The 16,221-nt window shown below is 43.2% G+C and overlaps 1 protein-coding gene across 1 annotated transcript in view; it reads right to left on the reverse strand.

Moving 5' to 3' along the window:
• Positions 1 to 16,221, reverse strand: part of dnm3b (dynamin 3b) — a gene marked incomplete at both ends in the record, with an annotated part of 43,726 nt that overhangs the window by 26,379 nt on the left and 1,126 nt on the right. The window contains 9 exons of the mRNA XM_080778428.1: positions 3,942 to 4,080; positions 6,028 to 6,095; positions 6,423 to 6,558; positions 6,905 to 7,047; positions 8,634 to 8,794; positions 9,020 to 9,118; positions 9,560 to 9,763; positions 11,369 to 11,518; positions 11,892 to 11,965. Coding sequence (XP_080634554.1) covers positions 3,942 to 4,080; positions 6,028 to 6,095; positions 6,423 to 6,558; positions 6,905 to 7,047; positions 8,634 to 8,794; positions 9,020 to 9,118; positions 9,560 to 9,763; positions 11,369 to 11,518; positions 11,892 to 11,965 — 1,174 coding nt within the window. The remainder of the gene's footprint in view (positions 1 to 3,941; positions 4,081 to 6,027; positions 6,096 to 6,422; positions 6,559 to 6,904; positions 7,048 to 8,633; positions 8,795 to 9,019; positions 9,119 to 9,559; positions 9,764 to 11,368; positions 11,519 to 11,891; positions 11,966 to 16,221) is intronic.

The following is a 16,221-nucleotide window of genomic DNA, read 5'->3' on the forward strand; positions in this document are numbered from 1 at the left end:
CCCACAAGAGTGTGTGATTCTACTCAAACTGTCATTGATCTCATTCTGACCTCGGACAAATCCAGAATCTCCAAGAAAGGGGTTATTGTATGTGGGCTCAGTGATCATTTTATGATTTTCTGTACCCGCAAAATACAGAAACTAAAATTTGACTGTCACAAAACAGTCATATCTAGGGACCTCAAAACCTACTCTAGTGAGGCCTTTAACCTAGAACTGGAGAGACTGGATTGGTCCGATGTGCTCAGGAGCTCACTAGTCGAAGAAGCATGGCTTGGCTTTAAAACCAAATTTACAACAGTACTAAACAACATGGCTCCTCTGAGAACCATCAGGGTCAAAACCCGCTCGGAGCCATGGATGAATTCGGACATACTGACTGCAATGAAAGCCAGAGACAACAAATGCTCTGAACTTCTTAAATGCAAGTCCAAGCTAGCTAAGCGCTTCGACAGTGATCTCCAAACCAAACTGTGCATCCTTAAAACCCAATGTAACAAGCTAAGAAACGGTGTAATTGCCATGACCAAATCAGCCAAAAGTAACTTTATCAATGATAAAGCCGAGGAAATCAAAAACAATCCTCGGGAGCTCTGGAAGCTACTAAACAACCAACTAGGCTGTGGTCAGAAACTTAAAACCAGGTTTACTAACATAAACATCAAATCAAATAACACCCTCATCACTGACAAGGTTGATGTAGCCAATCACTTGAACATCTTCTTTACAAACATTGCAACAATGCTGGTTAACAAACTGCCCTCCCACTCTGGGCGTTTTGGTGTAGAGCACATCAAAGGCTTCTACAAAAACCTAGGTGTTTGTAAAGATGATTTTAAAATGACAATGGTAACAACTGAGGAGGTACTTAAGAAACTGAGTGCCCTCCAACCCCACAAGGCCACTGGCCATGACAATATTCCCTCCAAATTTCTCAGAGACTCAGCCATTTCCATAGCTCCAGTCATCACCCACATAGTTAACCTCTCCATCAAACAAGGACAGGTCCCCAGAGATTTTAAACTGGCCAAAGTAACCCCCCTGTACAAAAAAGGGAGCAAATTAGAACCCGGCAACTACCGCCCTATTTCTATTCTAAGCTCCATCTCGAAAGTGATGGAAAAAATAGTCTATGAACAGGTTGAAAAGTATCTTGCCACTAATAAATTGTTGTACGAGTTCCAATCTGGTTTCAGAACATCCCACTCCACTGACACATGCCTTCTCTATTTGAGCGACCACATCAAACACGAGGTGGATGCTGGAAAATACTGCGGCATGGTCATGCTGGACCTCCAAAAGGCTTTTGACACCGTGAACCACTCCATACTGGTTAACAAGCTTAAAGCTATTGGTTTTGATAGCACATCAGTGAGCTGGATGCAATCCTACCTGGAGGGGAGAGAACAGATGGTGGAAGTGAACGGAACACTGTCCCCCCCCCTCCCAGTGAGCTGTGGCGTCCCACAAGGAAGCATACTAGGGCCTTTACTGTTCCTAATATATGTAAACGACATGACTTCAGCTTGTGACTGCAACTTGTTCCTGTTCGCAGACGACTCAGCACTGCTGGTCTCGGACAGGAACAAACTGCAGGTTGAAAAGACCCTCAGCTCTGAACTCGGTAGAATCTGCACCTGGCTCGCTGATAACAAACTATCCTTACACCTGGGAAAAACTGAATCCATTCTCTTCGGATCAAATAGTAATCTCAAAAAGGCAGATGGCTTCTTGGTTAGAGTTGGTGATGATATTATCACACGGAAGGATCAAATTACCTACCTAGGTTCCATCCTGGAGGCCAATCTTTCCGGTGATAAGATGGCCACCAACGTAATCAAAAAAGTCAATCAAAGAACAAGATTCCTCTACAGGATCTCCTCACTGGTCGACAAAAACACCTTGAAGACCTTAACAGGAGCCCTTGTACAAGGTTTCTTTGACTATGCATCCACCTCCTGGTACCACAGCACCTCAAAGGCCCTTAAAACAAGGCTCCAGACCTCCCAAAACAAACTGGTCAGGCTCCTACTTGGCCTCACCCCCCGAACCCACCTCACCCCTGCCCACTTTGACAGGCTGGGATGGCTTAGGGTCGACGACAGAGTACAGCATCTTGCAATGGGTCTGGTCCACAAGATTAGATACACCACCAAGATACCCATGTACCTGTCTAAATACTTCCTTAATGTAAACGAAGTCCACACCCACAACACCAGAGGGAGTGCAACAAACCATGTACAACCCAGATTCGGCACAAACAAGGGACTAAATTCTTTTCGCTCCTATGCGACCAAAATGTGGAACGCCCTACCAACAGTCATTAAGACATGTGAATCCCTTGGCTCCTTCAAAACTGCTCTCAAAGGGCACCTACGGATGGCTGCAATTCGAAACTGGCCTCTGTAAAAGCTGAATTTGTATCTGGATTGTACTATGTTTTTGTATGGACGTGGTGTTGGGTGCCTGCACATATGCACACATGGCATCAACGCATGGTGTTGTGTGCAGGCGCCCTACACTCTGTCTTTGTACTATGGATTGTACTATGTTTTTGTATGGACGTGGTGTTGGGTGCCTGCACATATGCACACATGGCATCAACGCATGGGGTTGTGTGCAGGCGCCCTACACTCTGTCTTTCGTTTTCTTTTCTTTTATCCCCCTGTTCCCCTCACTGTATATATACTTTTTTTCCCTTTTCGCTTCCTATATGATGAATTCCTGTTCTGTTCTTTAACTACATAGAAGTGTCTATTTGTTTGTCTCTAAATGTTTTGATGAATTGAACAATGTGGACCCTGTTGTAAACAAGTGTAAGGCTTAATTGGGTCGTCCACTCACAGTTAACAGTCTTTGTATTGAGTTTGTGCTTGAAATGTACTGTAATTCTGCAAACTGTTAATAAAGATTTCAATCAATCAATCAATCATACAGTAGGACACAGTGCATACAGTAGGACACAGTGCATACAGTAGGACACAGTGCATACAGTAGGACACAGTGCATCAAGACAAGATGTCCAGCTATAGGAGTAGGACACAGTGCATACAGTAGGACACAGTGCATACAGTAGGACACAGTGCATACAGTAGGACACAGTGCATCAAGACAAGATGTCCAGCTATAGGAGTAGGACACAGTGCATACAGTAGGACACAGTGCATACAGTAGGACACAGTGCATACAGTAGGACACAGTGCATACAGTAGGACACAGTGCATACAGTAGGACACAGTGCATACAGTAGGACACAGTGCATACAGTAGGACACAGTTAAAAAAATAAAATAAAATAAAATAAATTTGGACAGGCAGGCCAATAGGCGGCAGGCCACCAGATAAGGTCCGGGCGTGCTGCCATTCTGCCAGTGCCATCATGATAATTTCACTGTACCTGTATCAGTGAGTGACAAATAAACCCTCTACAAAGGGTTGTGTAGTTAGTTGTCTGTTGGTTTGTATCATTTATGTTGTTCTGTGAAAGTGGTGGTATTAGGGCTTGTTTGTTTGTGTGTGCCTCGACGGAGCGGGGGGTAGAATTTCTGCTATCTGTGTGCTGGTTGTGGTGGGCCGGTCTGGGCCAAATTCACGCGAAAATGACCGGGCCGAATTTTTGTCCCAGTCCAGCCCTGGACACAGTGCATCAAGACAAGCGTGAGACAATTCATTGCATGAATTCTGTTCAAAGCTATACAACTTTCATCCTTTTGTCATCCTTCTCCCCCTTCCCTGTATGCTTAATTCAAGTGTATATTTTGCCTGTCTTAGCTTGTCAATCAGTTCTTGTCGGAAGCGACATGGTGTACTATGGTGTATACAATATACAGTAAGTAGGCTTTAGGCTTCCACTTAGCCCATACTGTCAACAGCGTGCCACCATAGTATGAAGGCAAAATGTCCGCTGTGTGGACATGGTCAGATTTGGGGGTATTCATTTACCTTTTCGGAGCACTGTCGCACAGTGTTGATCAGCTCTTGGATGACCATGTCCACACACTTAACGCACGGCTCCTTTAGCTTCACAATCTGCTTCTTCACAATGGCCTCAAAGGCCATGTCAGGGGTGAACAGACCAGTCCTGTAGGCAGCAGAGGAGAAGACAGAGGACAGGAAGAGAGCGAGGCAAACCCAGTCAATCCAAGTGCAGATGGCTATAGGTCAGACTTTAACTCCTTATTACATTTTTATGTTATGTTAGTTGTTATGTTAGTTGTGATCTCTCAAGAACTGATTCCGAGCTGCACTACTGAATCTGTCGGCAGAGGCATTCAGAACGTGTATACATTGTTGTTAGTGGGAATGAAAACATAGGCGTCCCACAGGAAGAGGAGGGCTGAGGGCGGACCAAACGGGCCAACATCTTATTATCCACATTCTATTGGGCGCTGTCCCCAGAGGCAAATTCAAAGGAAACAAACAGCAGAGGGCGCTGTTTTTCAATCTTTTGCCGATGGGTTCCCAGATAGTTGTTAGTTGTATTTCTCTACTCTGCTTATCTTGTACTGCTCATAGTATTGACAATTTCTTGTATAGTATTGTATGTCTTTATATGTCTTGATGAATTGAATACATATACTGTAGGACCATGGAGACAAGCCCTCAGGGAACAACTGAGGTTCGACCAAGCAGAAGACAACCAGACACAACTCACCGGCCACTATCAACTCCACCCTGTGTCACACCTTTAACCAGGCTGACCACTGAGTCCTACCACACCAACCACTGGGGGTATTTAAACCCCTCTGCAGGTTCCAGAGGGGTTTTCTGGGTATCTGGGTATCACCACATCCCCCTGAACCCCCTTAATCACCTGCCATCCATGTCCCGTGCTCTTGATCATCTAAGCCGCACACTACACGCTTGCATGTGGTGATGACCTTAGATGATCACGCCCGCACCCCCGATACCATTCGTGCCCCTGACCATCTAAGCTGTCCGCTACACATGTGCGTGTGGTGATGATCTTCGATGTTCATGCTGGCACCTGTAATGGCATTCTCTCCCCCCGACCTGACCATCTAAGACGCACACTACGCGCTTGCGTGTGGTGATGACCGTAGATCATGACGGCGCCAGACATGTCATTCGTGCCCATAGCCACATACGCCGCACACTCCACACTTGCGTTAAGTGATGACCTTAGATGACCACGCTGGCTAGCCAAATGTCATTTCATGCCATGGCCGTTTATGCTGCTTCGCATGTGACGTGCCCTTAAACGACCACGTTTATTCAATAAACAACCCAATAAACAACCGTAAACCCTGAATTCTGTATTATCCTTATTATCCTAAGCATGTTTTTAATATGTACTACACTGTCTTGCTGAATTTCCCCTCTGTCTGTCTGTCTGTCTGTCTGTCTGTCTGTCTGTCTGTCTGTCTGTCTGTCTGTCTGTCTGTCTGTCTGTCTGTCTGTCTGTCTGTCTGTCTGGTTCATTGTTCCTTACAGTATTTTCATCTGTATTTCTTATTGCCATTAAAAGGGCTATTTGTGGAAAAATGTCCTTAAATAGTTTTTGGCAGAAACTGTACATACTGAACACAGGGAGGGAGAGGTGGGAGTTGTGTGAAAAGGGGGACATATTATAAGTACTAAGTAAGTAATAACTACTCAGATTATACTTTTACTGCACTACAATTATTTGAAAACTTTACTTTGTAGATTTTGATCATGATTACGAAAACATACATTACCCACCCTCCCACTTCAACCGCCCTACAGTATATACATTTTGGCCATTTGAATCTACAAGCTCACAAATAATGTGTCGCGATGTGCCGCATTGTGAGCTTGTAGATCTGCCATTTTCAAAAGATTTGCACACATATTATATGTGTATTTTGAAAACTGAAATGAATACTTTTACTTAACAGAGTATTTCTACATTGCAGTATTGATACTTTTACTTAAGTTAAAATGTGAGCACGGGTCTGGTAAGAAAACAAAATGGTGGACATAGAGATGAATACTGAATGGGCAGGTCGGCAGCGCAGTGGGCAGGTGGAGGTGAACGAATGCCCACCTGATACCGTGGATGTTCTTGATGGCGTAGCTGATCTCACGACGCATCTCCTTCTCGTCGCACTCCATCTGAGAGGACAAGACGTTAAAGTTAGAAAAAGATAGCAGGTGCCTGACTGTGTTGTTGTGTAGGCAACGTAGGCACCTGCTTGTTAGATAGATAGATATGAAAGAAAATTGCAAGGGCATAAAATCTGCATTCCATTACAGAATAAGTAGGCCGTGTGAGGGGCAGACAGCAGTGGTCGAATAAGAGAGAAGAGACACAGCAGACCGACAGACAGACAGACAGACAGACAGACAGACAGACAGACAGACAGACAGACAGACAGACAGACAGACAGACAGACAGACAGACAGACAGACAGACAGACAGACATGTTGAGGGCAGATCACCTTGACCAGCTCGAAGGGGAAGCGCTCGTGAAAGATGCGGTTGATCTTGGCTCCCCCGGACAGCTCCACCGTGTCCACCTGGTCTCCTGAACCCTCAATCCTCTTCTCAAAGTCCACGGAGAACTGCTGCACCATCCTGGAAATATAAAACAACTGCACGTTTTAGAGGAAGATTCAATCTGGCATTAGATCAGAATACAATAAAATAATGTAAAAAAAAAAAGAAAGTTGTGGTATTCTTTCTTTAAAAACGTAAAATAATTGATATAACCGATCAATTTATCAACAGCTGAGACAGTTATGTAGAGAAATCTGACAGGCATTCAAAAGGAACTCAAATGTGATGTTAATGTCCTGTAAGTGACTAATCATTACATGTGGCTCTTATTTTGAAGAGGAAGTTATGCACAGGAAGTCTGTTTCAGTTCTAAACAAGCTATGTGTGTATGTGTGGGACGTGCGTGCGTTTGTGTGTTACTGACTGCAGCAGCTGCTTGGTTTTGCGGGACGGGTCATCGGGGCGGTATCCCCGGTATTCCTCGGCCTCCTTGTCCAGGGATAACATCTGGGACTGCAGCTTTGCTCGGAAGGCCGGCAGCGTGTCCCGGATGTGGTTGGTCAGTTGCTGTGGAAACCAAACGCCAAGCGGCCACAATGAAATGATCACAGATGCATCATGTTGCTAAGGAGATGTGGCCACCATGGTTATGTATATCGTTGCTGTTGCGGGCAGAATCCCTCTTATCTCCATGTTTTTAACATACTTGATGGTGAGGTGTGTTTCTGCTACTTTTGAATTTGAATTCTGACAGAGACGATATGAATATTGATATAATATTGAAGATATGATATTGATTATTGATTATGTTTGTCAAATATTAGAGAGGCACCTTTTTAATATGCTTCATTGCTTACTGTATCAATGAATCGACACAAAAAATGCACTTATTATATTATTATAATCGACTAAATTGATTTGTTACTAAATTAACCACTTAAGCCCTACAAGTGTCACACACAAATAGCTATAAAACAAGCTGATATATAATATCATGATGTAGATCAGCTATTTGTGCTTATATCACACTATTCATTTGAAGAGGCAGGTTTCCCAATCTGGGTTGAAATGTACTATAGAACACACTGTATAATAATAGTAGATTGATCCTGAAATTCCCCTTTTGAGAACTGAAAAATAGCACAATTTGTTTTCTTTCCTGACAAAATCCACATCCAAAAATGCCAGACTCCAGAGGATTAAATACGAGTTGTGTGCACAGCCGGCCAGGTGCTGAATAGATTTTCTTTTTTAAGGACATGAACTAATCTACTTTTATTTGCAATGTTTCAACTGAAAATGGATTTGCCCGAGAAAATCCATTTTGGGTTGAAGCATGGCAATTAAAGGGGGGTTTACTGGTATGATTTCTCATCCTTTCATGTTGAAAGATCAAACTCAGGAGTCAGGATAATATCCTGACTCCTGAGTTTGATCTTTCAACATTCTTTGTATACATTCTTGTATATGTGGGTAATAGGGTATATTATACCCACATACAAGAATCACAAAGAATGCGTCAGGAGTAGAGGTGTCACGATATCGTCCCACGATATATTGCAATATTAAAATAATGTTTGCTTGAGCTGTTATGTTAGACTGGATGGTAAAGCCTATATGACTATGAGGATAGTGGGATTTATATTGTATGAATATTGTATTTGTTATCTGTCCTCTTTATTTGTGTGGAAAGCACTTTGTACATTTATTTTAACACATTTAAACTGAAGATGATGGCCAATATTGTGAGAAAGAAAATAAATATATATATAATAATGATATTGTATCGATATTGTGTGCCCAATATCGTGTATCGTGTCATATCATGAAATTAGTTACATTCCTACTAATGATGCATATTAACATAGATAAACGTTGGAAAGAAGCTGAGATTTCTAGGTTGGAAATCTACAGGTGCATGCGTTTGGTCCGACATGCGTTTGGTCCGACATGCGTTTGGTCCGACATGCGTTTGGTCCGACAAGCGTTTGGTCCGACATGCGTTTGGTCCGACAAGCGTTTGGTCCGACATGCGTTTGGTCCAACATGCGTTTGGTCCGACATGCCTCAAACCCAAACCTGACCACAACCGCAAGCACGGAACAGCGGACCCCTCACCAACCTTAATCCGGTCGTATTAACGGACCCCTCACCTGGTTGAGCTGCTTCTGCAGACGAGGCGTGCCCATTTTGTCAGCTAAGTGTCTGTATGAAGCGTGGCCCAGGAAGAACTTCTTCTCTGCTTCCAAGGCAGCCTTGATGTCCTTCTTCCCGTCGATGTCCTTTTGACTGCGATTCACCACCCCGATGTAACCTGGGAAGCATCCAACGCTCATCATAAGACAGGGTGACTGCCTAGTGCCTATATACACTTAGGCATACCTCAAAAAAATATAGTAATACAAGTGTACACACACACGCTGTACACACACATGTACACACGCATGCACGCACGCACACACACACACACACACACACACACACACACACACACACACACACACACACACACACACACACACACACACACAACACACACCTCTTCGTAGTGGCAGTAGTTTGTTCTCTAGAATCTCCCTGGCATCAGTACCCTCGTCCATCAGGTCCAGTTTGGTGATGACACCAATAGTCCTCATTCCTGAAGAGCAATGATTGATTGATAATGATTCATTATTAATATTTGAGACTGCTACAAAATCTATAAAGCTGCGATCCCAGTTGAGCTGCGGCTTCTACTGCAGTTACAAAGCGACAAAACGTTTACTTTGGTCAGTTCTGTGTTCTCCTTAAATATTTTGTGTTGATCAACAGCGTCTCGCCAGTGATGTAAAGTAACTAAGTAGCCTACATGTACTGTACTTAAATACAATTTTGACTCTGAGGTATTTTGACCTGAGTATTTCATTCTACTCCACTACTACTCAGAGACAAATATTATACTTTTACTCCACTACACTTACGTATTTGAACACTTTAGTTACGTTTGTAAATAGCCATATACATTTCGGGCATTTGAAAATAGCAGATCTACAAGCTCACAATGAGTTGCGACGCAACCACTCCACTCCACTCCACTCACCCTGTGGGTCCACTTCCTTGGCCAGTTTGAGGGCATCAGAGTTGGCCAGGTCACTGTTGGCCGGCGTGACGGCCAGAATGAGACAGGTCTCCTTGGTGATGAACTGCATGATCATGTCCCTGATCTGCTGCTCGATGTCCACCGGCTGGTCCCCCACCGGCACCTTGGTGATGCCCGGCAGGTCGATCAGGGTCAAGTTCAGCACTGCAGAGTACAATGAGCATTACGTGCGGTGTTAATTAATTTTTTACAGCTAATTTTGATTTAGTTAAGTCATAGGGCCCTATTTTTGTTAATGCTAATGGCCCTTAATCCCCTTATCCCTTTTGAAAAACATATTAACATTGTTCAACTAGCTGATCTACATCAACACGTTGGTGAGCTTGTAGATCAGCTATTTAAACTATTCAAAAATGTTTTTCAAGTTTTTGCAACATAGTAAAAAAGGCAAAGAGGTTTAGAGATAAGGGTTTTAGCACTGACGACAATAAGGCCCTATCTTTTGAATCAAATGTTATTTCTCATAACCAAACATAAAATTACTTTGTTTTAGTTCTACTGGATTTCTTCTACACTATAGTCCCTCCCTAACAGTTTAGTTTTTATTTGTTGATGAAATTGTAAATATATTTAGTCTTAGTTTCAGACAGACAACACACAAACACACAGGTTTTTTTGTGAATTAATAGACAGAAGAATTATATCACCTCATTGGAATTTAATATGTATGGCACCTATCACCGTCCTCCACCACCAGAAACAGAGAAGGAGACTGTTGTTTTTAACTCAGATTGTTGTTGCATTTGCTAATAATGGAAAAATAAATTGAAAGCCTCACTGATTGTTACGACCAAGTGATTTTAATATAGTGGATTGAATATTATAGAATATTACAATATTATTAATAATGTCAGTTAAGTGTTCTGCAAGGCGCTGTATATTTGGCCTTATATCAGTGGTTACACAGAAAGGGGAAGATCAGCCTGCTTTCTTCTGGCAAGGGAAAGCAGTGAACTTTAAAGGACACTGGCCATCTGCTTAGTCATATGGGCTACATACTACTTGTCCTTCGTAGACATCAGACAAATTCAATTATTTTACTTTATCTAGAGACAACCTATTCCAGAACAAGGTTCTTTGGCAACACTGACCTTGTTTTAAAAACATGCACTGGCATTTTATTTGTTCACATAACCAGAACACGGTGACTCACAGCTTGCCATGGCCTACTTTGACGCAAATGATGAGCAAGTTCAAGTCACGGTCAGGAAACTCAGTTGCTGCTGGCCTGGGTGACCCAATTGGTCACTCTCGGCTCCTTGCTTCTATTCTCAACCAATCACATTATCTGTCTGTTCTGCTGCTGCTTGCTACTGCTGCTGCTGCTCACCCTCCACCACTCCAGCTACAGGTACGTATACCACCTGTTGGTCTGGGTCTGGGTCTACAGGTAGACCACCTGTTGGTCTGGGTCTGGGTCTACAGGTAGACCACCTGTTGGTCTGGGTCTGGGTCTACAGGTAGACCACCTGTTGGTCTGGGTCTGGGTCTACAGGTAGACCACCTGTTGGTCTGGGTCTGGGTCTACAGGTAGACCACCTGTTGGTCTGGGTCTGCCTTTACGTACTATGGAGGGTTTCAAAGCCCCTGTCGATAGGGGAAATTGGGTGTGCTCCCTCAGAGTACCTAAAAGCTGATCCATTCATTGTCAAACCAAAATAAATGTATTGCTCATTTAATATTCATTAAAAGATATTCATGAGTTGTCTTGACTGGACATTCTTCTAGTGATGTCATAATGATGCGTACCATGAGGGGAGTAGACGCGCAGGTTGATCGGGACGGCTGATATGCCTTTGTTGGCCCCTGTGATGCGGTCAGTCTCTGCCTCTATCTCCGAGCGGACCTCGTCGAAGTCTGTAAATTTCTTCCCCTTGCAGTGCAGAAATTCTGCCCACTCTGTGGAAACGCAAAATGACAGTGATTACTGGCGTGTGGGAGTGAGAGACGTGTAGGTCAGGAGTTAAGTGCACATGACAGGAAAATAAAAACACCCGAGTGCTCACGTTGCAACTCCTTCCTTGCAACATGCAACTTGCAAGGAGTTGTGACTAGTTACATTGGTGCGGCCTGGGATGGCTTCACTACAGTACCTATTGGAGATATTGCACACGTGTGTGTGTGTGTGTGTGTGTGTGTGCGACTGCGTGCGTGCGTGCGTGCGTGCGTGCGTGCGTGCGTGCGTGCGTGTGTGTGTGTGTGTGTGTGTGTGCGTGTGCGTGCGTGTGCACATGCTTGCGTGCGTGTGCACATGCTTGCGTGTGCCGCTTACCTGCATTGGCACTGATAAGCTGCAGAACCAGGGGCCTACGGGTGACAATACCAGATCCACGGGGCAGGAAGTCCCTGAGGAGAGACAGCCAATGAAATCACACAATGTTGAAACACACAGTCCGTTCAATCAATGCAGAAGAAAATCAAATCATCTGAAATATTTTGTACCAGCCTACCAGAAACCACCGTACCAGGACCTTTTTTCATTTAAAAAGAAAATAGCCGATCTACAAGACGCGTTGTGAGCTTGTAGATCGTCTATTTTCAAATATCCGATGCATTGGCCTAGTAGTTGTTTCTTTTGGGCTTGTTTTCATAGACCTGGATGATTATTTCTCTCACACAATCGGCGGACACTGACAGCGACAGCAACAGCACCCATTAGCTGACACAGAATATCTGTCACTCAGACTCAGTCTTCCCTAAAACTAAAAAAAGCCTGGCTATCGCTCCCGGCATCCGAGACTCTTCTCCTCCCTGACCTCCAAGGTGTGGAACTCCCCCCTCCCCCCCTCTTCCTCCAGTCAGGATTGTGCAGACTCACTCCTCGTTTTCCGCCGCAGTCTGAAACCTCACCTCTTCAGACTCCTCTTCACCCTGTAGCGCTTCTCCTTTCTTGTCACCTGACTTTTATTTTTATTTTTATAGAGGCCTAATTGTACTATGCCAGATGTATGTTGGTTACTTGTTATGGGTTATGTACTATAGATTAGACACTGTTTTCCTGACCACTATGCTAAGAATGGTTGCATGCTGTTTGATAGATGCTTGGTTTGATGTTTACCTGGTATCCTAGTTACTTTAGTCTCTTGTGCCAGCCTGTTGGTTCACACACAATTTGAAAATGCAACAGAAGCGCTGGAAATGAGAGTAAAGCGGATGCCCTTAACTAAATATACCTATTGTGGAATAGTTAGACTCGTTTGAGGAGACAACTTTAGCACTAAATTGTTTTCTTTACACTCTGTTTACCTAACCATTTACCCTGTCATTTGTTGACTATAAGGTTCATGCCATTTAATCAGATTTTGCTGATTTAATAGGATTATCCGGAGAATGAATAGGGTCATTTGGAGTATCCAACATCTTTCGCGATGAATGGATCGGTACAATAATGTTTCCAGCCATGGTGAGACTACATGCGGTTATCAGGTGCTGTTCGACAGATTCGAGAGAACACATTGTATGAAAGAGGTATCATCTGCGAAATGCCTAAATTCTAACTTTAAAATGCTAAATGGTGCATTTATATAACGCCTTTATCCAAAGCGCTTTACAATGTGCAATGTACAATTCACCCACACATCCACCCACCCACACATCCACACACAGCTGAAGGAACCATGCGTATTGCGTAGTAGTGTACACTTTGACATGAAGCCAGGATGAGGTTAAGCCCTTAAGCCCCATTATTTTTTGGGCTATTTGAAAATAGCCAATTTACAAAGCTCACAACATGCTCACACAACACAGTGTTGACAAAATTTGAGAAGATTTAATCTTCTCTTGTGGATGTCCCTGGCATAGGATTTTACTGTGCAACAGTTTTGTTGAAACAGCTGCAGGCATATAACGCAGTTGTGGTGACACCTCACAATGTTTTCGCTTCGGCGGCAATAATTGAACTCCCACATTTCCTAGTCGCCTACTCGTGGTAGGCAGTATGTGGAAATTGCCTTCATTGCATGGTCCAGATAAGATCATACTGGTGATTATCGGTTGATAACATTCGAAGCGGGTGACATGTTTCAACTCCTTCCTTGCAACAGTTGCATTATAAAACTGCAAGGAGTTGCGACTAGTTGCATTGGTGTGGTCTGACCATAAAGGATTGATGTCACTTAAAACCAATGACTTCACTACAGTACCTATTGGAGATTCTGCACACGTATGTGCTTTCCTATGTGTGTGTGTGTGTGTGTGTGTGTGTGTGTGTGTGTGTGTGTGTGTGTGTGTGTGTGTGTGTGCGCGTGTGTGCGTGCGTGCGTGCGTGCGTGCGTGCTTGCGTGTGTGCGTGCGTGCGTTGCACATGCATGTGTGCATGTGTCACACACTTTCCAACTGTCACAACCCAATCTCACGCTATACGAGAGTTGTGACTGTGAGGCACCTGATTAACACATATATTGATCACTGGACTTTCCTCGAAGTGTAAAAAAAAGAAAAAGAAAGAGTCTGCATCTTGCCCACTCAGCAGTGCTTGAGCCAGCAGCTGTGGACAGATGGGTCATTACTCAGCATCACTGGTCTCAGGGGCAGTCTGGACCTGACTGATGCTGCTGACTAAAGTTGTCCAATTTGTCACAAAAATAAAATCTAATAAAACCACATTGGAAGAACATTGTGGAAATGAACAACTTAAGCCCTATATATTTTTTTGCGTACAACGAATAGCAGATAAAAAGCTGACCTACAAGCATGCATGCATCACAATGCATTGTGAACTTTTTTTCAAATGATGCATTTTGGGGAAATATGAAGGAAATTATTTAAGTATTTAGAAAATGTATAACGATGACATATACCCAAAATAGAGACGCCAGGGTTAAAGAGGTTAAAGCTAGTTGTGAAGTGACGTTGTGCTTCTTTCCACTGATAGAGAATACGGTATTGAAGGGAGTTACGAGCACATGGCGGCGGACAATTGAATGTAACAGTCTGCAATTTAGCAAGAGCTCCCTTCATGCTACGACATGAGTCATCTTCAAAGCATGTTATAGACAAATGAGCAATCATGGAACTGAACCACCGTGTTTTCGTGTAGTGAGAGATTCTCGTAGGTGGTGGTGGTGGTTGTGTCATGGAAACACTGGTGGGCTTCTAATGGGTTCTGCTACAATGACTACACTACATCCTCTAGTGAAACACTGGTGGGCTTCTAATGGGTTCTGCTACAATGACTACACTACATCCTAGTGAAACACTGGTGGGCCTCTAATGGGTTCTGCTACAATGACTACACTACATCCTCTAGTGAAACACTGGTGGGCTTCCAATGGGTTCTGCTACAATGACTACACTAACACTACATCCTCTAGTGAAACACTGGTGGGCTTCTAATGGGTTCTGCTACAATGACTACACTACATCCTAGTGTTTTATAGGCAGGTTCCCTTTTACTGTACATTTACTGTGTAACACATTAACACCTGAGGCCAATTCTAAAAATGCCTTCCAAATCCTAACCGTATGTTGCGATAATTTCAGTGGTTCTCAAACCTTGACATGTAAAAGATATGTCAAAATATATTATGTATTCTATTTGTCCTCCATCTCAAAATATTTTGTTCCAGGGGCCCCCAGAAGCAAAGATTTGTGTTAAAAATGTTCGCTTTAAATAAATATATATATTCAAAGATTTGAAGAAACAAAAATCACAATTTGAGTGTATATCTGATATTAACAGCCACATTTTTAAATGTCCTGGTTTTAACGGATGAAATAAACAACGGATTTTTACTGTGTAACAGTTTTGTTGAAACAGCTGAAGGCATAATGTGGTTGTGGTGAGACATCCATCTGTCATCATCAGTATCAGTTACATTATCAATATACTGTACGTAATGCTGTGTTCACGCTGGCAGATGCAAAGCTACATACACAGCCTATTTGTAGCATTGTATATTTGTAGCTGAAGTTGAAACCAGCTCACTTTGTTGTAGCTTTGTAGCTGTTGTAGCTTTTGCAGCAGCTATAAACATTGGATGTATCTTTGTATGTCGCTTGCTTCCATTGAAAATGAATGGTAGACTGCATCTTTGCATCTGCCCGTGTGAACGCAGAATATGACTATGCCTCAGTCATCATCAGTATACATGTCATGAATTATTGAGCTAAATACTGCACTTTTTTGTTTTTCAGGTGAACAAGATCATAGACTATACTTGACTATTAGATCAACGCTTCACAACCTCATGGGTGGGAAGCCGTGAACACTTTCAAGATTTTCAAGTGAGCCCTGATCCAGAAAAGGTTTGGAACCAATGGCCTAGAATACAGATGAATAATACATGATCATTGTCACAACATATTTAGCAGTTGTGAGTTGCTACTGCTGAATAAATGTAGGATGAATGTGGTTGTGTGATGAAGCATGCTTCTTAAAAGGAAAAAGCCCTGAGGCCGCTTCTACAAATACCATCGAATCAGTAGTTCTCAGTCTCAAAGATTTCCCCCAAAATAGCCGATGTACAAGCACGCAGCATGGCACGAAGTAACACGCTGTGAGCCAACGCTAAACAAAATGACACAGATGCTTTCCCGGTTTTAATGGGTTAAGATAAATAACAGGTATTAGACGTGAGGGTGTTCTGAACAGAAAACATTTA

Source organism: Protomyctophum bolini (assembly GCF_963924005.1).
Source record: "Protomyctophum bolini genome assembly, chromosome: 12".
NCBI lineage: Eukaryota > Metazoa > Chordata > Actinopteri > Myctophiformes > Myctophidae > Protomyctophum > Protomyctophum bolini.